Source organism: Actinia tenebrosa, unplaced genomic scaffold, assembly GCF_029948245.1.
Source record: "Actinia tenebrosa isolate PJP-AT-01 unplaced genomic scaffold, QUT_ActTen_1.0 PGA_scaffold13__45_contigs__length_12533684, whole genome shotgun sequence".
Lineage (NCBI taxonomy): Eukaryota > Metazoa > Cnidaria > Anthozoa > Actiniaria > Actiniidae > Actinia > Actinia tenebrosa.
In genome coordinates, this window is record NW_028292573.1 from 3051623 (window position 1) to 3076608 (window position 24986).

The following is a 24986-nucleotide window of genomic DNA, read 5'->3' on the forward strand; positions in this document are numbered from 1 at the left end:
AAAACTTCTTCGCTGACTTCAAACGACTACTTTCTCGTAGCGCAACATTTTCTCATTTGTTTCCCAGTTTAGGCTTCCTAGATTTTCTCACAACTCCCTTTGCTTTCCTCCTCGTGCTCTCTCCCCACACTTCCCGCACACACTTCATTCGCAGGCCCGCCTCGTGCTCACCACTTGATGAGCAACGACTTTTAAGCGTCTCGAAACTCAACATACTTTATTTTTACGAGACAGTTTAGACTTCCTAGATTTTCCCAAAGCTCCTCTAAGCCCCCTTCTGCACTGAGCCACATACACTTTGCTTCATTCAGAGGCCCGCCTCGCGCTTCGTGCTAACCACAACATTGAACTAGTGAGGATCATCTCCCAATGATTTAGCGAATAAAAGTTAGTGAAAGTTCCTAACCCACACAATCTCAGTCTTTTTTATTTTATCATTTTGTTAATTCTCCATCCTTATCGAAGGTCAGTCCTTGGTCAACCAAGATCCTTCTTTTATTTTTCTGTGGAATTCTGGGTCACGCATTTTGCGGTTTTCGTGCGGCTTTGTGCGTTTACCCGATCCCGAGTACTAGTCTCACAGGGAATCTATTTCCAAGCCTTGATGTAATAAATGCATGAGTACATTGTTTTGCTAAAAATTTAGGAGTGATTTAAAAAGATGTGGTTTGGAGAATCTCAAACTACAAAATACCACTGTTCATTGCTATGCACTATTGGAGACATCAAATTGGGTTGCCTGTGTCTTAAAAAAGGAAATAAAACTGGGAACTAGCCAGATATCCAAAATGGCGGATTACTTGAAATTTTGAAGATACTTCATAAAATTTTATAAAACTAAACAGGTTTCTCACTAGAAAAAACTTCCATTCTATACATGTAAGCGACCTTAAGTGAGCAACAATGGTGGTGTGCCAGTTTTTCTTAAAAGGAGATTGTAAATTTGGAGACAGATGCCGGAATGAGCATCCAGGAGGAAGTAAGTCAAAAAAGAACCAATTGTGTTTTTACAGTCGAAAAGTGATTATATTTCGTTAATTCAAAATGGTTCACGAGTTATGAGAAAGTTTATCTATTCCACTTGCTTTATGTTAGGCATTTAATTGATGAAATTTTATAGTACAGACATAAAAACCCATGAAAAATATAAACTGGGCGTGTTAGACTTGTTGTCCAATTTAGACAACGTGTCAATCCCCAGAGTATTATTTCTTTGTTTAACGGTTGCATATGAGAATACCCAAAAATATGTATACAACTGAAACTAAAAAATCCTATAACTATTCTAAAGAGAATGACATGCAGTCTGAAATGGGAAAGCATTACCCCTAATAAAGCTAAGGAGCTCTAAGTATTCGTGCCAAGCTAAGTACTGTGTGCACTCCTCATCTTTCAAAATTGGTCGTTTGTTGGGAGTGGGGAGGGGAGCAGGATAGAAAGCCATGAAGTGGTGACGGTGGAATATCAATAAAAGAACAAGAAAACAAGAATATTAAACTCTGATTGCATGTTTCACAAGTAAGAATCTCATCTGATTTTTATTTTTAAAGGACCATCACAAATAAGTGTCTTTGGAGGAGGAGGAGGAGGAGGGAGGACTGGTGGTTTTGGAGGAGGAAGTGGATTTGGAGGCGGCAGTGGTGGTGGTGGTGGTAACTTTGGTGCAACAAATAAAAACATCTGTCAGTACTTCTTAAGAGGCACTTGTCGATATGGCAACACTTGCAAATTTGCTCATACCAAACCAGCTGCAGGTTAGCCACCTCACATCAAATCTAGCAATTTCTCTTTAAAAAAAACAACTTGTTATCACTTGTCATAGGGTTAACAGAGTCAAACTGAAACCGTGTGAAGGCATCTCTGGCAGCCACTATAGTCCACGTATTACCCTGGAGCACAGCTCTATCCAGTTTGAATTAGCTTGGGTTGATTTGTTTTTTAAATGCATAGACTATACAATGCCATGAGATTTAATTTCACATTTACTTTAGGACAAGGAATATTTGGAAATAAAAATACACCTTTCAACAGAAATCAGGTAAAATATTATTATATAATAATCAGAATGATGATGAGAAGTGTGTGAAGTAGGCATATGTAAAAAAGCATGGACAGACCTGCCGAAGCAATAATAATAATAAAATAATATTTTACAACCACGACTCCCCGTACGGGGCTCTTCCGTGAGGTTCCCTCCACACGCACTACCACTACATTCTATATTTACAACATACAACACTCAAGTCACATGTTGATTTTTATGGAGGAAGGAAACCGGAGAACCCGGAGAAAACCCTTGTAGCATAGGAGAGAACAACACATCAAACAAACTCAATCCACATGTGGCGACCGCAGGTCTCGAGCTAACGACCCGACCCGTTGGACTCACAACAGTGAAAGATGACGTGTTAGCCGCGAATGCCACCCATGCTACCCTAGCAATGTTTGAGTGACAGGTGTATCATTCTCTGGTGGAGTGGTCATGGCAATGGCAGATGACTTACACTAACCAAATTTATATACAATTACTGTTGTATGTATTTGTTGTAGAATCGATTTGGTGTTCTTGGTAATGAGGTAAACATGGGAACAGGTGTACAGCAGAGTAGTTTTGATGGTAACAAGCAACAACATTCAAGTACAGAAGCCATTCTGCAAAATCCAACACAAATGAATCAAGTCCAGTAAGTTTACATTATTTATATTATATATATATATAGCAAGAAAAAAAACTGGAAAACCTGGAGAGAAAAAACCTTTGATCAAGGAGGAGACCCAACAAACTCTACTTACTTGTGTTTATATATATATATATATATATATATATATTATGATAAATACTTTATTAAAACAAAGACGTGCCACTTTACAATATACAGATATACACAAAAAGCTATGCATAACATTTTCTGTCTCTTACTTGTGTTGCCAAGTTTAGGAATCAAACCTGAGATCCCAGATGTGTGAGGCAAGTATATTTCCAAGATTTTATGGACTTTGGACCTTCTACAGCTGTACTTGGTTGATGAGCTCAGTCTATGAATGATTACAATTTTCACAAATTTATTGACACTTCCATTCCTTGTATGTTATGCTTTCTAATTAATCTATTATAGACAATTTGTAAAGCGTGACATGGAAGCTTGGGAGACAAGTAAGCAGTGGCCATTATCGTGTTATACATACCTCAAGGATGAACCCTGTTTATTAGGTGAGTCAACCAATAGACCTTTGCTGAATTCAAAATTTAACAGGTCTTTCTTGATATTGCAAGATGTATTGTATTCTGGGTTAGGGTATTGTATTGCAGGGTATTGCTTAGCTCCAAACTCATTGTTATCGGCTATTGTTTTATTGTCTTCATGGCTCAGGTGCCCTGTAACACCAAGAAAGAGTCAATTTAACCTAGTCTGTGTTCCTTGGTGACAGGTTCATTTACTCAGTCTTAGCCTCATTTCAGAGTCTAAATATTTGTCAATGAATACCAACTGTAAAGTAAAGTATGCACAACTTCAACAACACAAACACTTTGAAATACAGCTGTTTACAAGTTTTGTATCAGTATGCATCTTCTGCTTTTGAAGACTACCGACTCATTTGCACAGTCTTGGCCTCGTTAATTTGATCACAAATAGCAACAGTAAATTAAAGAATGCACAACTTCAAGATTAAAAACACTTCACTGGAACACCCCTCAAAAAGTCAAACGTCACCCTGGGCAGCAGAAAACTCAAGACTGTATTATTCTGCTGACTTTCCCCGCCTCCCCTCAACAGTTTATTAAATTATTGCTATAATTTTCTTTTCGCTAAATGAATATAATATCAAGGTCTAGTGGACTTTTCGCCTGAGGAAATTAGGAAGGAAGCTTATGATGCTAAAATAGGCAACAAGGTGTCAGTATATGTAAGTAATTTCCTTTAAAACTGTGTTGCTTTTGCTGTATGGATTGTATTTTGTATTGTAATTGAAAGTAACTTGAAATATGTTTAGGAACAAGGACTGAAAAACTTGTTGGAAAGGAGTAGACAAAGGAGATTGGAACTGAAGAATATGGAAATGCATCAACTGGTATGGTCAATCTAACTTATATTTGATGCTATGTTAAATAAATTTGTGGGCATTTTTCATGTGCAGCCTTTCTACACAAGAGTTTAGTGTGTTTGAGTTCATTGCCATAAGTCAGATAAATGAAATTATTAATATGAGGCTAAATCTAATGTAGGGAAGGTTAAAACCAAGACAGTCCTTAGCAGTGGTCTCCCATATAGTAGCTGTTTGGGGGTATCTGAGGAGTCTCATGGGCTTAAAATGTGCTTTCCGCTTGACTAACTGCCCTTCTTTGCTGATTTAGCAGATCAAACACACACTAGCTCTCACATTATTGCTGATTGTTGCTAACCATTATTTACCCACCCACCTCCCTGCTCTTGGCATGTACATGTACAGTATAGGAAGTATTTTCTACTGAATTTCAGTGTGAATTTCAGGTGCCAGGGGGTAGAATCGGGTATAGTTGCCATGATTACTTCCATGAGGGACTAGGGCTGGTGAGGCTAGTCCCTGATTGTCCCCAACCCCAAGCTCATCTGTTGGTAATGAGTGAATTAAATGAATTGACCCTTGGGTATATACTGACCACTACTTCTAATTGCAATTATAAACTAATTCTTTTACTTAGCAAACGGAGATCAGGGCTTCTGTATCAAAACAATCTGAATCTCAAGGTGCATCCAGTATGAGTCTTCAGTCAGCTGGCCAGTCATCAAACATGTCTAGTGGATCAGCGGCAATGAGCCAATCACAGGGGGTGTTTGGATCAGCTGCTAATCAGAGTAGGGGTCTGTTTGGATCTGCTTCTCCTACACAACAACCCATGGGAACTGCTTTCGGATCATTGCCAGGATCATCACCAATGACATCAAATCAAGCTAACGCAGGTACTAGTATTATAGTAATACTGTTAGTTTTAAAGAAATGGTTGATAACCTTGAAGTTGATTTTGTAGGGCCTTATAAATGGCATGATGGGCTAAGAATAACAGCCATTAATAACATTGCAAAAACATAGCAGGGACCAAAATTGACATGAAAATGTCAAGTTGATCCAGCTCTGAGCAGACTAAGATTTTATCTGCAGCGCTTGAACCCCAAGGCTGCTCATCCAATCTCAGCACCATTACTGTTGCTGTATATATGACACATCATTATTGGGTTATTATTGAGTTTTGGCTTGAACTTTATTCCAAGGTAACTCTGCTGATTGTTGCTGGCAGTGTGAAATGACCAGTTATTGGTAGTTTTAATCAATCCCCATGATCACCATGGGCATTCCCAAGCATAATTATTGACAGAAAAAATACTTATTCCTGAGTTCCTTATTGTGCTACACCCCCAAGAATTAAAATTTTTTTTCTCTCTCGAAAAGGAATGTTTGGTAGCACAAGTCCATCACAGCATTCAAGTCTCTTTGGAGCATCCTCAGCATCTCAAAACACCAAGTTATTTGGTACAACCAGCACAATGAACTCTGGTAATGCATTGTTTGGAGCACCCAGTAGCAACAAAAGTCCATTTGGGAAACAACCCAATACTGGAACTGGTTTGTTTAATGCTGGAAACAGTCAGCCAGCCATGGTAAGCAGATTACACAGTTAAGATAATGGCTGCTCAATGACAGGATATGTCATTATTAAAGTTGGAGGAGTGGTTCAAGGTCACCACCATTCTTGCTTTGATGCACACTGATATGGTTACCTTTCAAGATAATTTATGCAGACAAAGTGAGGCATAAAAATAATTTATCATCCTTTTTGTCCATCAGAATGTATTTGGAAATCAATCAAGTGGTCAGACAAGCAGTACATCAGGGGTTGCAGCTTCTACTTGTCCACTGACATCCTCCGAACAAGACATTGCTGCATTTAAGGCAGATAAGTTTCTACTAGGACAGATACCAGAATGTCCCCCACCACCAGAGTTATGCACTTAGAATATCTTAAAGGGCAAGTCCAGCTACTTTAAAGTCAATGTTTGCCCTTACCAAGAAACAGTGGTAAACTAAAGGCCAATTTGAGTTACTTTGGTTACAGTGGTTAACTTAAGGGGAGGGGGGAGGAGGGAGGGAAGGGTGTTGTTGGCTTTAATTCCCATCATAGTTTGAAAATTTGAAGAAAAAAAATTTTTATTGAAGATACCATGTCTAGACCTAGCCACCTATGCAGACACTATGCATCTGAGAAAAGCATTGTATGATGGCCCTAAGGACATCTGTATATTATATATAGGAGATGGGAGCCGTGTTGTGTGATGACTTAACTGCATGAGGACATCTCCATAGGAGACTAACTCAGACCTCCCTATAAACTTGAACCAAATTCAGCAATATATGTAAAAGGATTTTCCTTAATATGGGACCTAGTTGTCTAGTATTATAATGAAAAATGCTTGCCAATGCTTGCCAATGAGTATAATGTACAAATCCCAAACAGTGTTTTATCAGGTTTAAAAGCATGAAGCGTAGCCGTTTATTAAACTATACTTCATGAATAATTAATCATGAATAATTAATGAGCTTTTAGGGTCCTTATTCATGACATGCTCTTGTACTCTTTTGGTCCTTTATAAAGATTTCAAAATCTTTAATAAAGATATCCATGTTGAACTATTATCAGGTATAATATAAAGATCCATGCACGTGATGGATTTAAAAGACCTGATAGGTCTAAATGCTCATTAATTATTCATGAAGTTTTGAACAATATATTAAAGTACAGCTTACTATAACACCATAGAATGTTTATTATTATTAATTTATGACAATATCTACTGATATATCAGCCAGCCTTAAAAATCATGTTATTACATCTATCACAGATAGCCATATCATTATATTGACTAGCAGCATATTTAGAGCCATTCTTCAATGGCTTTCATCAATAATCCCTAACTCTGCCTAGTGTCATATTACATTATATACTGAACATCTTCAGGAACTCAAGGGGTAAAATTCTTTCACTTATTTCTGGAAACGAGAAACAAGCAAGAGCAAGAGACAAACATAAAAATTATTCTTAAAATTATTTTTAAATTTATTTATCTAAAATATATATCACCACCAAATGAATTCTCAGGCATTTTTCTTGAATGTGTAGATAAAGTTAATTCTAAAATATACCATACATTTGGTGACAATGGCCAAAACTCCTTCAATTAGTATTTCAGTAGCTCCTAAACTTTTTTAAAAGAACTATTCTCATTCTTCTCTTTCCTCCTCTTTTATCTTCACAATGTTGACTGGAATATCAGTCTTTTTTTCAACAAGCATCTTGTTGTTTCTTTTAGCTTGACAATGTTTTTAACTTCTTGGAGATAGAAACCATCACATGCAGATTATCTTTACATAAATTATACTAATTTTTAAATTATTATTTATAATAATATTATAATACAAAAGAGAATACACTAATATGAACACCCTGATAATTTTGTCTTTCTATGTGACCCATAAAACAATTATTATATTGGCATGACATTCATCTTACTCTGTTTTCATTGGTACAAGCTACATGTAATACAAGCTAGTTGAGACAAAGTCGAGACAGGGAAATCATCCTAATATAGTCTAGACGTCAATCAAATAAATCGTTAGAGCATGTTGTAAAGGTACATGGGAACCGAGAGAAGGTACGTACATTGGGAACAATTTATTTGATTGATGACTGTCTAATCCCCGATTTCCATGTTGCTACTATTGTCTTCAGTAAGTAGCAAATGAATGAAAACAGTGTTAAGATTCATGTTTGTGCATGCTTATCATACTTTCAGATATTCTGTTTCATGGGTTAAATAATATTCTTAATTAATTCCTTCAAAATCTTTTCGTTATCTCAACCATGAAATACTTTACACTGTTTACTTTTCATTGATTTCCTGGTTGAGACTGTCTTTTTAATTGATATTCCAGCATTGCTTATCTTGACCATTATCTTTATCTTTCCATCTTGTCCGTCTGTCCATCTAGAAAGTAGTGAAATGCAAACAAAATAAGACAATAGATAATTCTGACTCCTCTTTAATAGTTATCATTGGTATGTCCCACCAGCTCAACAAATTAGCTAGAATATCTCAGAATTTGAAACTCTGATTTCAGAAAATTGGTTAATTGTTAATTGGTTAGGAATTGTTTCAGTTATCATTTACTGTCCTGTAAAAATAGAATAAAATTGTGTAGATCCAGAAATCATCTATACCCACCCCACAGAGGAATTTGGAATTTCCGAAGAGTAGGGGGGTCAGAGAAAGAACTAAAATTACAAAGTTTGTATGGAAGAAAATTGGAATTTCTGGGGGGTGGGGGGGTGTCTTAAAAAAATTCCTCCCATGAGGGGGGTATGGATAATTTTTGGAACTACACATTGCTTTTTAATCCTTGTGGTACTCTTTAAAACAGATACAGTAACGGTGCCATAGTTGTTAGTGGAACAATAGCCTTTGAGGGTTTTCTTGGTTAACCTGCTTTGCAGACTCCAATTTTTTTATTCTCAGAGATCTCACCAAAAGAGAGGTTTTTTTTTCTGGGAAGATCTGAAAGCTTAAAAAAAATTCAGGACCATGAATTAGGTCAGCCCTGAGTTACTAACTATTTGATTGGCAGGTCAGGAATCAAAACCCTAGACATGAAAACTTACTAAGTACTGACAATGCTTGATGCACTCATATAAAAGGGTAGCTTTGAGTGAAACCACTAGTGAAAAAATTAAATCAACTGCAGGAGTATTTTAATTCTAATCTTAAACTCACGTTATTATTCAGAAACCTCAAACTGATCCATCAAAAAGGTCTTGCTTATTTCATAAATTGCAAACTGGATGCCAATAGTAGGAGCAACCTAGAAAAAAAGAATAATAGTTACTATTTATGTCAGGAGGGAGTGGGGGGTGGGGGGGAGGAAATCGAAGCTAATTCATGAAAATGCATTACTGCAATTTTCATAAAATTGCAAACTTTGTGTCTGTGAGCTGCACGCTGAAATTTGTTTTTTTGCTGCAGTCAATCAAACTTAATCAGTCAGTAGCTTTCATATTTTTGACTGGCAGCAGCAAAAAAACAAATTTCAGCTTGCAGCTCCCAGACGTCGACACAGAGTTCCCATATGTTTATAAACATCGCAGGAACCCTCGTGTCCAAAATCAAAATTCTCACCTTGAGCAGATTAGGCCACATTCCTTTAAACAGACCTTTTATTCCTTCAGTTGTAATAATGACCTTAAATGCATCCCAAGTGGAGTTATATTTAAATAGTCCCTCGACTGCTCCCTCCATTTGCATTCTTCTCCGTACTACATCCAAGGGGTATGTTCCTGAAAGCAATGTTAACTTAACTTAAATTTATAATATTTTAATTTGATATTGTCTACCAGAATGTATAGGCTCTGGTTACTAGTAATATGTCATCTCTTACACCCCAGAGTGGAAATCAATTTGCTACCTAACCCCATCCCCCAAGGGATTCATATCTATTGCCTACCACCATACTGTACAACTGTTCTGGCTATGGAGCATATCGATTCTGGTTGACCATCCCTACTCAAACACAGGGAAATCAATTTGTTTCTCACCCCATACCCCTAGAGATTCCTATTTACTGTCTACAACACTGCCTACTAGCTACTGCACCACTTCCTGGTTGACTGTCCCTACCCCAGCAAGGAAATTAATTCTTCTGTTTACTGCCCACAACAGTGCCTACCAGTTGTACAACAGCTAGCAGCCCCCACATCCTGGTTGACAATCCCTACCCCAGCAGGGAAATCAATTTGCTTACCACCCCATAACAGAGACTTCTATCTACTGCCTACCAGATTGTGCCACTGCTCCTGCCACTGCACCACATCCCAGTTTAGCAACAACAGGAAGGTCTTGATCATGGTGAATAACTCTTAGTTTATGGCCAGCTGCTTCAGCAAGATAATACTTTAGACAAAAACCTGTTGGTTAGAAAAGCAATATTATTCCTTTGGTATGATTACTGTTATGTGCAACATGCTTATGCCAATTTTAGCTACCATTTACAGTGCTGACATAAGAAAGTAAGTTGTATGTTTGACTGCCAGAATGTTGAGTGCAACATTTGTGAGGGAAAATTGTATAATGTTAGATGGAGTACAATTAATGCTGCAACACAAAAATGTAAATATATGTCTCAATTTTTACAACCATTTAGTCATTCATGCAATGTCATTATTACCTTTGAGAGTTTCATAAACCATAAAATTCAGACCAATATATGGAGCGATTCCCTAAAATCCAAACATGACTGTTTGTTTAGTGGTTTATAAGTTACTAAGCTTTACTGTTTCAAATACATAGAGTACATATAGAGATTATATTGTTAACAGTATGCAAACAAATAAAGGAGCATTTATCATTTTATGTAATAAACCATTAATTTTCAGCTTGGGCCTAAAATTTTCCCACTACAGATCACATTTCCTGGCATTCCTAGGAGAATAAGATTCTATTCATAATTATTATTTGTTTTCTTGTGTGCAGCAACCGTTAAACAAAGAAATGGTACTCTAGAAAATGACCCATGCTCTGAAATTGGAAACATTACGCCCAAACTTAATGGGTCTATTGTTACTTACAATCAGTGTTGGTCCAAGTCCTTTAAAGAGACAATTGCTGAACAAACCACCTTCTTCTCTTATGATTGTAACAAATGCATGTCTGATGTTTCTGAAGGATAGAAAAAAAAATTATGTGTCATGTCAGAGCAACGAAATCAAAACATTCCATTCAAACCTTTTTAATATTAGGATGTTTTAGTTCAAGAAATAACTTGCTGAGTTAATAACTGATTCAATTACAGGGGCAGATCCAGGGGTGGGGTGCAGGGGGTGCGCACCCCTCCCTGGTTCCACTTTGTGCCCCTACTTTGAAGATAACCAATACTGTTTTTTCCCTTTGATTCTAAGGGGTGCACCCCTCCCTGTGTTAACTTTGTGCACAGCACCCCTCCCTGAACAAAATCCTGGATCTGCCCCTGAATTACCTATATTTTCTTTCTGCACCTTCACCTTGACAAGCAAGTCTTGTCCTGAAATGGATAAAGAAATTCATCAAAAAAAGTTTTCAAAACATTTTATAGTACTTTTATCAATAATGGCAGGGGTATAGCAAGTAGGTGAGGGGACAACCCCAAAAAAGTTTTATTAAACCTGTTGATATGGCAGGAAACTAAACATAACGTGTATACATATGTGAATTGACAAGAAAATGTCAAATTGCCCCCATTATTTATATAAAAAAAAAGCACTACCTTATCAAGTCTAATGGGTATGTGACTGTTGCCGACACTATACCGGCTGATGCTCCTGCAGCCAGCCGTTTGACTGGATGCTGTTCTCTTATATCAGTAGGGATTTTGAACAGCTGAAAATGAAATCAATCAATCGATTACATTGAATGAATTCATACAAATTAATGATGACTTTGTTAATGAATAAGTTGAATGGGATCTATAGATGGATAATATGATGTGTGGTAAAATGGATGGGAGCGAATAGTATAGATGGACATACATATGATGTGAATTTTCTTTTCTTTACCTTTTTAAACTCTTCATATGCTGCAAACTGCACAGCAGTATAAGGAACAATGCGTACAATATTTGTACCATTACCCTGGAAGAAAATACCAAAGACAATCAAGATTACTATGCTGCTATAGTATACTAGTAGATCAGCCAATCAAATAGAGGATTTGTGGTACACCCTTATGAGGTATATAAAGTGATTTGTCAATTTTTCATTCACAGGTTGCCAGCTGACTTAACAAATGATTCAATTATATTTTTCCCCGATTTTTTTAAAGTCTACGCAATGGCAAGCAAAGTATGACTTCATTTGACATGGCAGGCAAATTGCATTAACTCTGTCAATTGAAAGTTAAAAAGTTAAATTGTAAAAAGGAGCCACGTAAATAAAACTAATTGTGTGATAAAAAAAAGCTCTGTCAATCAATGATTTCATTAAGAATTCATGGAACTGTAGCAAATATAATGAAATACAAGCAGTAAATGGCGAGACGCGAAAAGGTTTCCTACAGTACATAAAGGCAGCAAGAATGTCGTCCAACAGCTGTTGGTCCGACGTAAAACATCACGTATGCAAACTTGCACAACACGACAAGCCTATAACAAGGCTTCATTTTGGTTCTAAGAATAAAAAAAATAACCTTGAAATATCCAATGAGACCTTCCTTCGTGTAGATTTTTGCCAACGTTCCTGCTACTCCAGAGTATTTGACGTTAGGGCCTGTAGTTTGGATCTGATCAAACAAAGGCAAAACAAATAAATTATTTCAAGATGGATGCAGAAATCAGAATAAATCGTAGACCAGGGACAATCAATAAAATTCGTAATTCCAGTAAAGAATTGCAAATATTTTATTTTGGGAAGCCCTTTCAGTGTATGAAGTCGTTTTACTGCAGAAGTCACGCAACCAAATTGTTCGAGTTCCTTGCTAAGTCAATCAAACGGATCTTGCCTACCTGTAATAGCATCTTTACTCTTTCTAATGGAGATACACAAGTCCTGGAAACTCCACCGGCGACTCCTCCAGCAACTAAATGAATCAACTGCCCCTTGGGGATGTATTTTTCCCACCATATTGAAACTGCATCTTCTTTTACGGTCGTCATTTTTGGCAGAAATCTCCAATAATGACGTTATAACATTCCAGCATTCGTTTAAATATAGAAACCCTTATTATGCATTAACGTGCTAATCCTATGCAATGCACTGAGAAACACAAAAATTAGCTTTAAAACTGAAAAACTTTAGTTTCACTAAAATATAAAATGCCTAGGTTCTTGACTTCTGAGACTACTGATAAAGCTGCCCTCCCATTGGTTGAAAATACTACAATCCACTACCGGTAGCTTACCGGACGTGACGTAATACATCCCCATTTCGTGCAAAATATCACGGGTATATTGATCAGCATGTAATCCTACGCTTGATCACGCCAACCAAACGTCATTCGATTTTACTACAATCACTGGCGTTCTGTCAGCTTATTCCGAATGCTTTAGATTTAGTAAAAGGTTCAACGTTAGCTAAAGATTCCAGTCTATAGTTTATGACGTCATTTTCACATGCATTTCAAAATGACGTCACTTCCCATAATTTGAGGTACCGATAGCTTAGCACTCAGTTTGAGGAAGTTGGATGTAGTGAACTGAAAAGGAGAAATATTGGGAAATAGTTGCAAAATTTCCTTAGTTCATAAGAGTACAGGATTTTTTATAGGGTGGGGATAATAAGTCCATGACAGTCGTATATGAATTTGAATGGATAGATGAAACAAAACGACCAAAATAAAAAAAAATGTAAAGAAAATCAAGACATAAACTTTTTTAATTATACAAAATGCAAGATTATTAAATACTCGAAGTGACTGACCAGCAGTTTGTCTGTTGATTTATGAATATTAAAGAAAAACAATATTCCATAGACAACGCAGCCATCTTCAATATCAAGAAGCCAAGCCAGGGAAGAAGTGGGCCCGGTATGATTGAGGGTTAGCCACCCCTTCCAATAATGACTAAATTTCATTTCACATTAGTTTTTAAAGTCTTTTGTCGTTACTTTAAATGGAAAACCTTTTTTTATTCTAGCTACATACTGTCTATACTAATATGTATTTACATGTTTAATCAGCATTCAATTATGCCAAATTTGAACAGAATGAAAGTCAAACTGAAGACATTGCAAAATATATACTATTTCTCAGCTTTCAGTTTTCGTTTTACTTTCAAATACTCTTCAAACTTAAGCTCCACTCCCCATTTTTTGCCTGTCAGTTGGAGTAAATACAGCAATCCTTTCATGATTATTCTTTTTATCACACATAGCTTGCATAACAGCTCAAAGTGATTTGGAAAGGGGAGGGGAGGATTCACTATCTTTCCCTTCCCCTTCCCCTCCCCCTCCCCCTTCAAAACCCCTTTTAGCCACTATGCAAGCTATATCACACACAATCCATGCTCTAAAGCCTGGTTCACACTAGCATAAGAATCGGAATCAAAAGCAACATACGCAGACTCAGTAGTATACTGCTCATCAACAGTGCTTGTCCTTTTTCACACCTAGGTGATAAATTAATGCAATACTGAGTCTATATATATATATATGTTGCATCCGATTCTGATTCCAATGCTTGTGTGAACCAGGGTTAATGGGAAGAGGGTTACAGAAGGAGTGCTTGTTGTAGCAATTTCGTTAAAATAAGAGCCTGCAGGGTGGATGCTAAGAGCCGATGCTAAGATATAATTATGCAGACTTCTGCGCCATCTTCCCTGGCTAAATATCTAACCAAAACAACAAGCTCTCCACATATAAGACTCTCTCTGGAACTTATATCTATTCTCTTATTATAGTATAATTACCTTAAAAATATAATCTTATATAAATTATGGTATAATTCAGTCTTTGTATATTGCTCCTTATTGTTCAGAGTATATAATAACTGATGACAATCAAAAGTCCGCTTATTCATTGAAAATGCACTGGTTGTCCATACATAAATGACTTGACTGTTTCATACACCACAAACTGAATACCAACTGCTGGGGCAACCTGCAACAAGACATTAAACACAAAAAAATCAATCTCTATGTTTGTATGATGTTCTACTTTTATACACTAATGATCAATAGGCCCATTCGCTGTTCCCTGCGCCATCTTGAAAGGTAGCTGTGCCTTTGCATCGAAGCAAGACAAACAGTGAGCTTGCAATGATAGAGACCTTTTTTAACACCTTGGACATTATTATTCACATGTCTCTACCTTTCAAGATAGTGCAGGGAACTGTGAGGGGGATTTTGCAAAAATATATCAGTGTCAGGCTCAAAAAATGTATCTCATGATACAGTCGTGGAATGATCATGAATTGAATCAAGGGAAATCTAGTACCTAAGAAACTCTACTCACGTGTTATCAAGAGTGAGAGTCTGGTAATCAAACCAGAGACTGTACCCAAGAGGTGAGAGACTAGTGCACTTACCACTATGCCACCCTTGACTCCCAGACCCTCTAGCTAAATTAACTTTGAATCATACATCATTACCAAGTATTTCCGTTTACCTTTATAAGATTTGGTAATATTCCTTTATATAATCCCCTAACTCCTTCTTTTTGTACAATACTAACAAAAGCATGTAATGTAGATCTGTAAGCAAACTCATGCTGTTTGAGCCCCTTCATCTGCATGCGACGACGTACAACATCTAGTGGATACGTAACTGGAATATAACAAAGATAAGATTAGTATATTTATTGAAAATTTGGATAATATTCCAGTTTAGAGTTCTCTTTGCTCATCCTAAATCTTGGTTATGTGTTATAATATTCAGCTATTCAACCAAAACTTGTGGCTTTTTCATCAACTCGTGTTGGTCCGTAGTACAGGTACATTCCCTACTATGCAAAGGTGAAATCAAAATGGGAGTATTCAAGTATTATTAAATAAACTTATATTTTACGACCATCAAAGACCATAAAAGGAGTTCTTCTATTAGGTTCACTCCACAACTTGTTTTTTTACAGGAGGAGAGAACCTGGAGAAAAGCCTTTGTGGCAAAGGGAGAAGACAACACATCAAACATACTCAACTCACATATGAGGCTTAACTGGGACTCAAACCTGTGACCCCAGGAGTGAACAACACAGCCATGAGAGACAGTGCTGCAACAATGCATGCCACCGATATAAATAAATGTTTGTTTCACATAGTTACAATACATTTGATTAATTTTATCAAAAATCAAAACTTATCTTACATGACTGTGAAATAGCCCCAGCAACAGATCCACATAATAACCTAAATTGAATGGGTAGCTTATGATCTCTCTTTATAACCTTCAATCTTGTCCCTTGGGCTGATGCAAGATGGGAGAAGATGACCCCTACAAAAATCATTATATAATATTGCAATTCAGATATTTGTTAGAATATTTATCAAATTGCAACTCAGTGATTTAAATTTTTTTCCCTTTGTATATTTTTGCCAATGTATTCCTTATACAAATTTATTTAGAGTAGATTAAGAGCCATTCAATGAATTGCTACAACTGCTAAAATGCCATTAATCCATCTATCCATCCATCCTTCATCCATCTATCTATCTATCCATGCATGCAAGCCTGAATTCATCCATCTTAACTCCCTACCCTCCTCTATTTATCCATCCATCCATCCATTCAATTATCCCTTCACCTATCCATCCATTCATTTATTTTATCACCCACCAATGCATCTACCTTTCTTCCATCCATCTAGCCAACCATCCACCAAAAGATGCTTTTCTTACCAGTTTCAAAATAACTATTAATTACCTTTAAGAGTTTCATATACAGCAAAATTCAAACCAACATAAGGAGCAATGCCCTAAAAAGAAAATACTTTCACGAATCAACAAGTGAAATGTTTCATTGTAGTTTAAAGTTCATCTAAATAAATAAGATAGTGTAGTTCAAGAAAATATCCAGGTTTCTTCACCCATGGAGCGAAGAACAGTGATTGTCAAGAGGGAGAAGCTGAGGGGGCAATAGCCCTTATATTTTCCTAAATTAGCCCTCCCACTTATAGTTTTATGCATTTTAGTCTGCTATATTTTCAGATCCAAGTCAATCCCTCTACGTTTGATGATTCCACAGCCCTTGAATAAGAATGAATTCAGTTGGGCACAACTCCAAAAACACAGATAATTTCTGGGACTGCATATATATTGTAGATATCTTCGCTTTAAAAGTTCATAGTTAAGCATACCAATGCAGTAGGCACCAAGCCTTTGTATAAGCATCCACTGAAGAAGCCTCCTTCCTCTTTTAATATTGTTTGAAATGCATGGATGATACCTCTGTCAAACAAGTGAATAGACTTGAACATAAATACCAAGGATGGGTATACCATTTACAAATTAATGGGAATTTGCTAGAATTATTTGAATACAAGATATAGAAATATAGATAAGTTACAGTGCTTGGGAACGAGGTTATTCCGAGCGAAGGACCCTTGGAAATAAATTTGGAAGAATTAATTTCCGACCTCACTGGGAATCAAACCCATGACCTTCGGAATTGTACTACCAATGCTCTACCAGCTGAGCTAGAGGTCAGACTGAGAGCAGGCCGGGGTGAAATAGATGTAAGATGTAAGATGTAGAATTATTTGAAGTGAGTTGAGATTAAAAACTCAAAATTATAATAATTTAATTGCATACCTATATTTTCTTTCTGTTCCATCTAATTGTACAGATAATCGTGTCCTACAAATGATAATTTGTAATGTATGTTTGAGATAGGAATTATTTATAATTTTATTAAATAACCCTGGAAGATCCCAAAGAACATACAACATACATGAAAGCTATTCTCATAATTCACTTCATGCCTTTGTTTCCAGATTTAATTTCCTTAACTGTATTCTGGTTTCTCTTTCCTGGCCTCTATAGCCCAATACCCCCTCCCTCCCCTCCCCCACCTCTCAAGTGTAATATTTGACAACAACCAATCGTTTCTAAAGAATATTGGATCAATTAAAGGAGTCTTGTACCTTACTAAGTCTAAAGGATATGTAGCTGTTATAGAGGTTACCCCAGCCATTGCACCAGCTACAAGACGCTTTCCTGGTGTCTGCTTTGAATGGTCTTCTGGAATTTTCAGAAGCTGTCAAAAATCGGGAATAAATCACATTTTAAAATTCTTTAACCTTCTTAAAACTAATGAATATTTAACAAAATGACATACTAACCAAGGCAAGTTTGCATAATAGAAATATATATCTAAACTAGAGCATCCATAGATATTTATCATATGCAACTAGCTGTTTTAGCATATTTATTCCAAGAACCAGTCACTGTACAAGTTATAGGGTATACATGGGGAAAATTTATAGACCCCTTGCAGCACATGGGAATGCATCTCAATTTGGAGTACATTGCCATAGGTTTCCAATTCTCTGGAGATTTTTTCTCAGAATTTCTCAGAATATATTGTTTTGCATGTCTTGTCTTACAAATTTGACGTCACACGAAAGGGGTCTATTTTTGAAGAAAACATGCATGACTGCCAATGAGGGCTGTGCGTTTACAGTACTTTGTTGCGATTCTCTCAAAAAACACTATTCTGATGTTTCTCTTATATTAACCATCTGAAAGTAACACAGCTACATGCAAACATATGACTGCTTTGCGAGAAACTTTCATTGTACTATGTTGTAATTATCTCACTTAGAGAAAAACCCTCTTCCAATATGTTTTCTTTTCTTTTTTTTTTTTTCTTTCCTTCTTAATTTACCTTCTTGTATTCTTCATAAGCAGCAAACTGAACTGCACAATAAGGAATGATTCTGATAACGTTGGTTCCATTCCCCTACGAGAACAAAATAGCATCAATTATCACTTAAAATTTTGCTCTGTTTACAAATTTTCTTGAAGACTATTCTTGAACTATCAGGGGTGGGGGTAGGGATGCATGGCTGAGAAAATTAGTGATTTGAATAAAAATGTTGTCATTCAATTTAATACACCGGTTTTGAATTCAACAGGGTTCGTACTCTTTTGAAGTCTCTAAATTCCATGACTTTCCATAATCTTTTCCATGACTTTAATATTATTTTCCATGACCAATATTTATCAAAAACTAAATAATAACTATAAACAATAATTTGCAACATCTCTGAATAAATCATAACATTTTTACTGTTCACAATAATGTTTTCAATGACTTTCCATGACCCTGAACATAATTCCATGATTTCCAGGGCTGGAAAACAAAAATATGAAATTCCATGACTTTTCAGGATTTCCATGACCTGTACGAACCCTGTTCAATGCATAACTGCTGTCAGCTATTCACAGAATACCATTCAAAGTCCATGAGATTATTGGTATTGTTTAACAAGTTTTTTTCACATTCTTTGCATACCATTGACTTTTGCAAATGGTTTGCTCTTAACTGAGGCTAAGCCTGTGCAGATGAGTCTCCAGTCATAAAACACAGCATCCTAAACTACTGAAGATTTGGGGTGACTCAAGACTTTAAAATATCCAAAATTTTAAAGCAGTTATTTTTGGTATAATTATGACTTGGACTTGAATCCCCTACCTTCTCTCAACATCCCACAGGGTTAGAAGCACAAGGCCACAAAAATGAGAAAGTAAAATAAAATGTTCACATCCAATGTTCTCACAATATCACTCCTCATTATCATATTTAAACATTCTACAACAATCATTATAAATGTTTATCTAGCTATAGTCTACAGACAATTTACAAAGACAAAGGTAAACATTTGGGTAATCCTTACTGGATCATCAAGCATGACAACAAAATAACTGTTGTAAAAAAGGTGTTAATGAGGTTTTGGTGATATGTTATTAGGGTATGACATGTGTGTGTGTGTGTGTGTGTGTGTGTGTGTGTGTGTGTGTGTGTGTGTGTGTGTGTGTGTGTGTGTGTGTGTGAATTGATGCATAGGATCATAATATATGTTTTACGTTTATGCAAATATTTTTCAAAAACTGTTAGTTAAGTGCTCACGTGATTGTCATGTTTAGAATTTTTTATCATCAAATACAAAAACAACTCATTATAGTTTGTGTAACATAAGCTTAATATGTCATCAACAATTAATTACCTTAAAATATCCCAGGATACCTTCCTCTTTGCCGATCTTGATTAGACTTGGAATAATTCCTCTAAACTTTACATCGGTAACTTGGATCTGCAATAGGTTTTTACATGTTAGAATTCAGACCAAAGGCTTTGATGTACGAGTAATCAATACCTTGATAAAGGTCAGGATTACAATGCTTTTTATAAACAAACATATATCATTATTACAAGACTGACAATTTAAGCCTTTGTACCTGAAGTAGAATCTTCAACCTTTCAAAAGGAGACACACAAGTCCTAGAAACAGCTCCTGCAACTCCACCAGCCACGAGGTGCTTAAACTGCTTATAAGAATGTACCTGTTCCTTGGGTACTATTACTTGTACTTCTGGTACTTTAGATTTTATGCCGGGTTTTTTAGTAACCTTTTCGGTAGACATCGCATGCTAGAAATATGAGCTGAAGTGATGTATTAAAGTCAACGTGTATTCTGACGAAAATACTTCAGAATGTAACTTGCGATCTCAGAAATAGCACGAAAATATGTTAGCTCTCCAAGTATTTTTACTTTCCTTGTGGTTTATGTAAACCAGGGAGAAGAGTTCTCAACTCTTTTATCGGCTTTTTTCAAGTGATTCGACATCTTCTAGACCTTCTTGGAAAGGAGAACATTTTCTGAAAAATGACCAATAGGATTTCACAATAGAAATAGAAGATTTGAACCAATCATAGCTCTTATTATATTTACAACCTTTTCCCGGGGTGCATTTCATGTGTTGCCAGGGGAAACCAAGAAAGCTCGTGCGGGGAAAAACATGGCGGACGACTTGAACTGAAATACAAGAAAAAGCATCGAAAAATAACAGATAACTTAATATGCCAGGTATTATTACGTCTAGTGTAATACGTAATGATTTTTTGTGTTAATTTGAAGTCTCTGAAAATGTTTTTAGCCATGAATTCGAATTATGGCGAATGTATTCGATTAATTTTATGCACGACTTCCAGCAGCAAGCAGCAAGAAGCAGGACAAATCCAAGAGCGAACATGGTAAATTATATACTCAGGATGTTAAGCTGTGTGATGAAATGCTAGGAAGTCTGTTATTGATTTCCTATCATTGCCTCACTCAGCTTACAATCTTGTTTAACACCTGACTTTTGCTTCATTTTTGTCAGCTGTTTAAAGTTATGACATTGAAGTGTGGTTTAAAGCTAGCTTTAGCTTCATAAGTTTATTACAGAATTTATGATAATTATAATGACAATTGGAGGTTCTTATATAGCACATTTCACATGGCCTCAATGTGGAGGACTTTACAGGCTGCATATTAACACACTATTATAGCAGGCATGCAGCTTACAATCATGAGTGAATAATGATTTATTAGTACATTATTGTTATGCCTCCAAATTGGGATAGGCTGTTGAAGTGGGAGACAATCCCCTACTCTTACACGAATAATTCAACAGGTTCTTTTATGTCCCCCATTTGATATAGGTTAGGAAGGGTTGGGAGACAGGGCCTACGGTTTTAAGACCTTGTCCAAGAAGACTTGCAGGTCTAACCATTTGCAGATGTAATTACAAAGGCAGCACCTTCTCCTCAGTTATTTTAAGACCCTGAGTACTGGTCCAGCCCAGGCTCGAACCATGAGCTCCTGCACAACAGACCGACACTCTTACCAACTGAGCTAACCTGGTGGCAGAATTCTTGGTGTACAGCCACTGAAAATCCCTTGAGATATAGATAACAATGAAACAGCCATCTTGTTGGTTGATCTAATGAGAGAAGCTGATGTGGCAGTGGCAGATGAAAGAAATTTAGAGTGGGGGGGGGGGGGGGGTGACTTTTACAAAGGTTTACCAGGAATGCATAGAAAAGGGACTGCCTTTCTAAGGATAATATTGAGAAATTCAAGCAAAAGGGAGATAGTTTGGCAGCTCCTTAACCACCCTCTGGTTACTCCTCTGTGAACAAAGCTCTGTTATTGTCAACCAACATCAGGCAGCTATGACGTAACATGCATCTCAAGACTATCCAGAATGGCAATGCACAAACAGAAAACTGCCAAGTCTAGGCAAGGGTTCCTTTTATATTAATTGAGAATGACAAAAACCAAAAGCCAGTTAACTTGAACAAAAAGAGGTACTGAACATATTAACCTACTAGCTTACTAAACTTTATGTCTTTATCTCAATCACATCACCAAGGTTCTGCTCATGTTCTGAAGGGAGTCTACATGTTCCCTAATGGTGATAAATATGGTGAGTAGATTTAAGCGAGATTTAGACGATGCATTAGTGCTAATGTTTTATATATATTCTATGAAATGCATGACTTGTATTAGGATTGTGCTAAAAATTAGTGTTGGGAAATTGTATCGAGACCTCCTTGAATACCATTTATTACCATATTAGCGTATGACAAGGACATTGCCCCATATGGAAGAGTGCAAAATAATGGTCAGTGTAAGACTTTGGAAGACCACAAGATTTGCTTAGATTGGCTTAAAATGGGGTTTTCTCAGTTCACTACCTTAAAGTTTCGACTTCAAATCACAAATTCACAGGTGTAAACAATTATTTGATAAGGAACCCAGAGAAAACCCCATCAAGCCATGAACTTAATAAGAATTAATGTAAATCTTCATTCAGAGTCTTACTCTGACTATTGTAAGCCTGCAAAGGTAATTTAAAAAGGCTGTATCTTTTGAACAGTTGTTGGCGTAGCCAGTAGCTTACCTTGGGTGTGAGAGGCAATCTCTCTTGATTCAATTCTTCTTCTATCCATGAAACCAAGAAACCTTGTAGTGAGAAGGCCTCTGGAATCCAGGGAACCAGTAGATGAAATCTTTTCAGGAACAAACTTTTAAAACTTGTCTGAATTTTGTTAGATGGTGAATATATACAAGCTAATGGAGGGTTGCAGAGAAGTGGCTATGGTGAGAATTTAACTGCAGGAGGACTGTGTTATCAAGGATACTGGAGTGATGATAAAATGAATGGACAAGGTAGATCATCATATTAATTAATTTTCCTTTTTGTTGGGGAGCATTTTTTCCATAATATTTCAGAAGATTTAGGTGAAGAGATCCTACAGATGTATCAGCTTTCGCCTTCTTTACCCTTTAACCCCAAACCTTTTAAAATGTTTTCACTCAGGGGTCTGAGGGGGCAGGGGTGGGGTGGGAGATCTGTGGTTGGAAGAGGGCTGGTATGCTCATCTTACCTCTCATGGTAGGGTTCCAGATCTGCAATTTGGTACCTCTTAACAAATCTACTGAGTACCACCAGAAAGTAAGCCACTAGTACAAGAATTTTAACTAGATCAAAACATGGGTTTATTTCAAATTTAAGTAATCCAATGAAAAATAGAAATGAATTGATTACATTTGAGAATTAAAATGAGAGAGTTTTTCAAGAATATATCATAAAAATTCCAAAAATGATGAATAGTACTTTCCATTGAAATAATCACAACTAGGTGAGTAAAAATTTAGTTAATCATTATGTTGTTGTTTTCAGGAAAACTCATACATCCTTCAGGAGCCGTATATGAGGTAAAGATAAAAATTATGACCTTAATTAATTGGCTCCTTTGCAGTTTTTTGGACTAGGAAGCTTTTATTTAGTGGCTGCTTTTCAATTCAAGAAGGTTGGCCACTTTATAGTGGTTCTGCTACTATACATATCCCAAGCTTCAGGCTCTAATTAGGTGAGTCAGTATCAACAATCATCTCGTTATATTTGATCCTTTTGACACTACTTTCCAGGGAGAATTCGTTGAGAACAGGTTCCATGGGTATGGCAAGTACACCTGGCCTGATGGCTCTATTTATCAAGGGAACTTTTCTGAAAACAAGTAAGAAAAGGGGCCATAAAAGGATTACATATTGAAATTATTAATGCATAGTATTTGCACTAGATGTGTTATGAATGTTGATCATGAGCATATGTTTATAGGAATACCAGATTTGTTTAATTTTATTTATTTATTTTTTTATTTTTTTTGCACCCTTTGCATTGGTTGAAAAATAACCATCCTAAATTCCATGGAGGGAAACTGAGACCCCATAAAGTGGGATACTAGTGTTCTGTGTCTGAATTTCATAAATACTTATGTCCCAATTTTTGGAACACAGTTGTGTGGCTGATAGAATTTTACCCTCAACAGGGCCTAGCTGTTGAAATTTACCCCATAACAGAGCCTTCATATTGTATTGACATTAAATTGCAAAATTGATGGGCTGTAGGGTGCAGGAAATGTGCCAGACTAGGAGGAAGACACTAGAAACTTTTTGGAAATAAGTTAGAAATAAGCAAGCAATGTAAGAATTACACAATTTTTGAGGGGGGGGGGGGGGGGGGGGGGGATGCATAGGAATCTGCAGTAGGGGAAAACTGGAGTGGAAGAGGGACACAATAATTAAGACTCTGCAACAATAGAAACAAGTTTTGTTATTTAATATGGCCCTCTCCTTCCACTGTTCGCATCTACCCCATCCTGCCTCCTCTGTAAGCATTACTAATGAATTTTTTTTTTCTTTATAAGGTTGGAAGGTCATGGTACATTTACAGACATCAACAAGCAAGTATGGCATGGCAACTTCACACACAAAGCTGCTCCTGGACTCAAGTTTAAATTAGATTTATGAAATAATCCTTCTTAAATATTTCTATTCTTCTTTCTTTTGTGACGTTTTTCACAAGTCAACACTGTTATTTTAGTGGTCCCAAACCTGACTCTTCCCTCTAGTTGTCTCTTATTTTAAGAGCGCACGCTTCGATGAAAAAGTGAGAGACGACTGGGGACGAGTCAGGTCCCAAACCATCTCCAACATCCATAATCAATAAATGCCCAATCCACTTAGTGCTAAACATGCATACATAGTTTACTTCATATTTATCATTTGCCTTTTGTCTAAATTTGTAAAATGACACTGACTTCATTTGTAAAGGGATATTTTTATCATGTAAATAAAAGATTAAACTAGAAATTGGGAAATCCCTCTTTAACATCCCTTCTATTATGTACGGGTTATATTTGAATTGGTACAGTACAAAATAAGGCACAGATAACTAACGCAATAAAAACAGATGAATAATATTTTAAAACAAATTGAACACGTTTTGCTACCATTCTTTCATTTCTGATTCGGGCATCTTGAAAAACGTAGGACATTGATCCGAATTAGAATCGAAAAGCACATACTTTGTTCCGAAATTTGCTAAAGTAGCTCTACCTATACTGCAGGTACCAGGAAGCTGAATTCCGTGATGATTCTGTCTGTATTCGTATGC

At 36.5% G+C, this 24986-nt stretch overlaps 4 protein-coding genes across 6 annotated transcripts; 2 read left to right on the top strand and 2 right to left on the bottom strand.

The window, feature by feature from the left end:
- The first annotated feature begins 796 nt into the window (after nucleotides 1-796).
- Nucleotides 797-6785, top strand: LOC116300708 (uncharacterized). The gene is made up of 10 exons (XM_031709624.2): nucleotides 797-979; nucleotides 1551-1754; nucleotides 1992-2038; nucleotides 2551-2684; nucleotides 3117-3211; nucleotides 3830-3906; nucleotides 3994-4071; nucleotides 4682-4940; nucleotides 5428-5636; nucleotides 5824-6785. Exons 1-10 carry the CDS (start codon nucleotides 904-906, stop codon nucleotides 5989-5991), a joined length of 1347 nt encoding a protein of 448 aa, XP_031565484.2. The 5' UTR covers nucleotides 797-903; the 3' UTR covers nucleotides 5992-6785.
- On the bottom strand, nucleotides 6781-12880 carry LOC116300715 (uncharacterized). The gene is made up of 11 exons (XM_031709632.2): nucleotides 12556-12880; nucleotides 12240-12332; nucleotides 11612-11686; nucleotides 11323-11435; nucleotides 11056-11100; nucleotides 10649-10739; nucleotides 10249-10300; nucleotides 9860-9988; nucleotides 9204-9361; nucleotides 8802-8889; nucleotides 6781-8018 (listed from the first exon to the last, which is right to left on the bottom strand). Exons 1-10 carry the CDS (start codon nucleotides 12703-12705, stop codon nucleotides 8806-8808), a joined length of 990 nt encoding a protein of 329 aa, XP_031565492.2. The 5' UTR covers nucleotides 12706-12880; the 3' UTR covers nucleotides 6781-8018; nucleotides 8802-8805.
- A 525-nt stretch (nucleotides 12881-13405) lies between these two features.
- LOC148911611 (mitochondrial substrate carrier family protein B-like) lies at nucleotides 13406-20345 on the bottom strand. 2 transcript variants are annotated; one of them, XM_089028925.1, is made up of 10 exons: nucleotides 19938-20345; nucleotides 19706-19792; nucleotides 18364-18438; nucleotides 17621-17733; nucleotides 17289-17333; nucleotides 16835-16925; nucleotides 16402-16453; nucleotides 15847-15972; nucleotides 15152-15309; nucleotides 13406-14644 (listed from the first exon to the last, which is right to left on the bottom strand). In XM_089028925.1, exons 1-10 carry the CDS (start codon nucleotides 20121-20123, stop codon nucleotides 14561-14563), a joined length of 1017 nt encoding a protein of 338 aa, XP_088885051.1. In that variant the 5' UTR covers nucleotides 20124-20345; the 3' UTR covers nucleotides 13406-14560. The 2 variants fall into 2 exon arrangements, with proteins under 2 accessions (XP_088885051.1, XP_088885052.1); XM_089028926.1 differs by lacking the exon at nucleotides 13406-14644 and having other exon boundaries at nucleotides 15170-15309; nucleotides 15926-15972.
- Nucleotides 20346-20465: 120 nt separating this feature from the next.
- Nucleotides 20466-24682, top strand: LOC116300725 (uncharacterized). Of its 2 annotated transcripts, none has more exons than XM_031709642.2 (7): nucleotides 20466-20566; nucleotides 20692-20733; nucleotides 21897-21950; nucleotides 22580-22696; nucleotides 23211-23245; nucleotides 23459-23547; nucleotides 24238-24682. In XM_031709642.2, exons 1-7 carry the CDS (start codon nucleotides 20560-20562, stop codon nucleotides 24338-24340), a joined length of 447 nt encoding a protein of 148 aa, XP_031565502.1. In that variant the 5' UTR covers nucleotides 20466-20559; the 3' UTR covers nucleotides 24341-24682. The 2 variants fall into 2 exon arrangements, with proteins under 2 accessions (XP_031565502.1, XP_031565503.1); XM_031709643.2 differs by having other exon boundaries at nucleotides 20476-20566; nucleotides 20695-20733.
- The last annotated feature ends 304 nt before the right edge of the window (nucleotides 24683-24986 follow it).

Coding starts and splice junctions, on each gene's coding strand:
- LOC116300708 (XM_031709624.2), top strand. CDS start 904: ATGGTGGTGTGCCAGTTTTTCTTAAAAGGAGATTGTAAATTTGGAGAC. Junction 2,685..3,116: donor ACACAAATGAATCAAGTCCA/GTAAGTTTACAT, acceptor AATCTATTATAG/ACAATTTGTAAAGCGTGACA. Junction 3,212..3,829: donor GGATGAACCCTGTTTATTAG/GTGAGTCAACCA, acceptor TATAATATCAAG/GTCTAGTGGACTTTTCGCCT.
- LOC116300715 (XM_031709632.2), bottom strand. CDS start 12,705: ATGACGACCGTAAAAGAAGATGCAGTTTCAATATGGTGGGAAAAATAC. Junction 11,436..11,611: donor CATATGAAGAGTTTAAAAAG/GTAAAGAAAAGA, acceptor TTTCATTTTCAG/CTGTTCAAAATCCCTACTGA. Junction 9,362..9,859: donor AGGAGCAGTGGCACAATCTG/GTAGGCAGTAGA, acceptor CATTGCTTTCAG/GAACATACCCCTTGGATGTA.
- LOC148911611 (XM_089028925.1), bottom strand. CDS start 20,123: ATGTCTACCGAAAAGGTTACTAAAAAACCCGGCATAAAATCTAAAGTA. Junction 18,439..19,705: donor GTATCCTGGGATATTTTAAG/GTAATTAATTGT, acceptor TTGTTCTCGTAG/GGGAATGGAACCAACGTTAT. Junction 16,454..16,834: donor GCTTGGTGCCTACTGCATTG/GTATGCTTAACT, acceptor TTTTCTTTTTAG/GGCATTGCTCCTTATGTTGG.
- LOC116300725 (XM_031709642.2), top strand. Junction 20,734..21,896: donor CAAATCCAAGAGCGAACATG/GTAAATTATATA, acceptor CACATCACCAAG/GTTCTGCTCATGTTCTGAAG. Junction 23,246..23,458: donor CTTCAGGAGCCGTATATGAG/GTAAAGATAAAA, acceptor ACTACTTTCCAG/GGAGAATTCGTTGAGAACAG.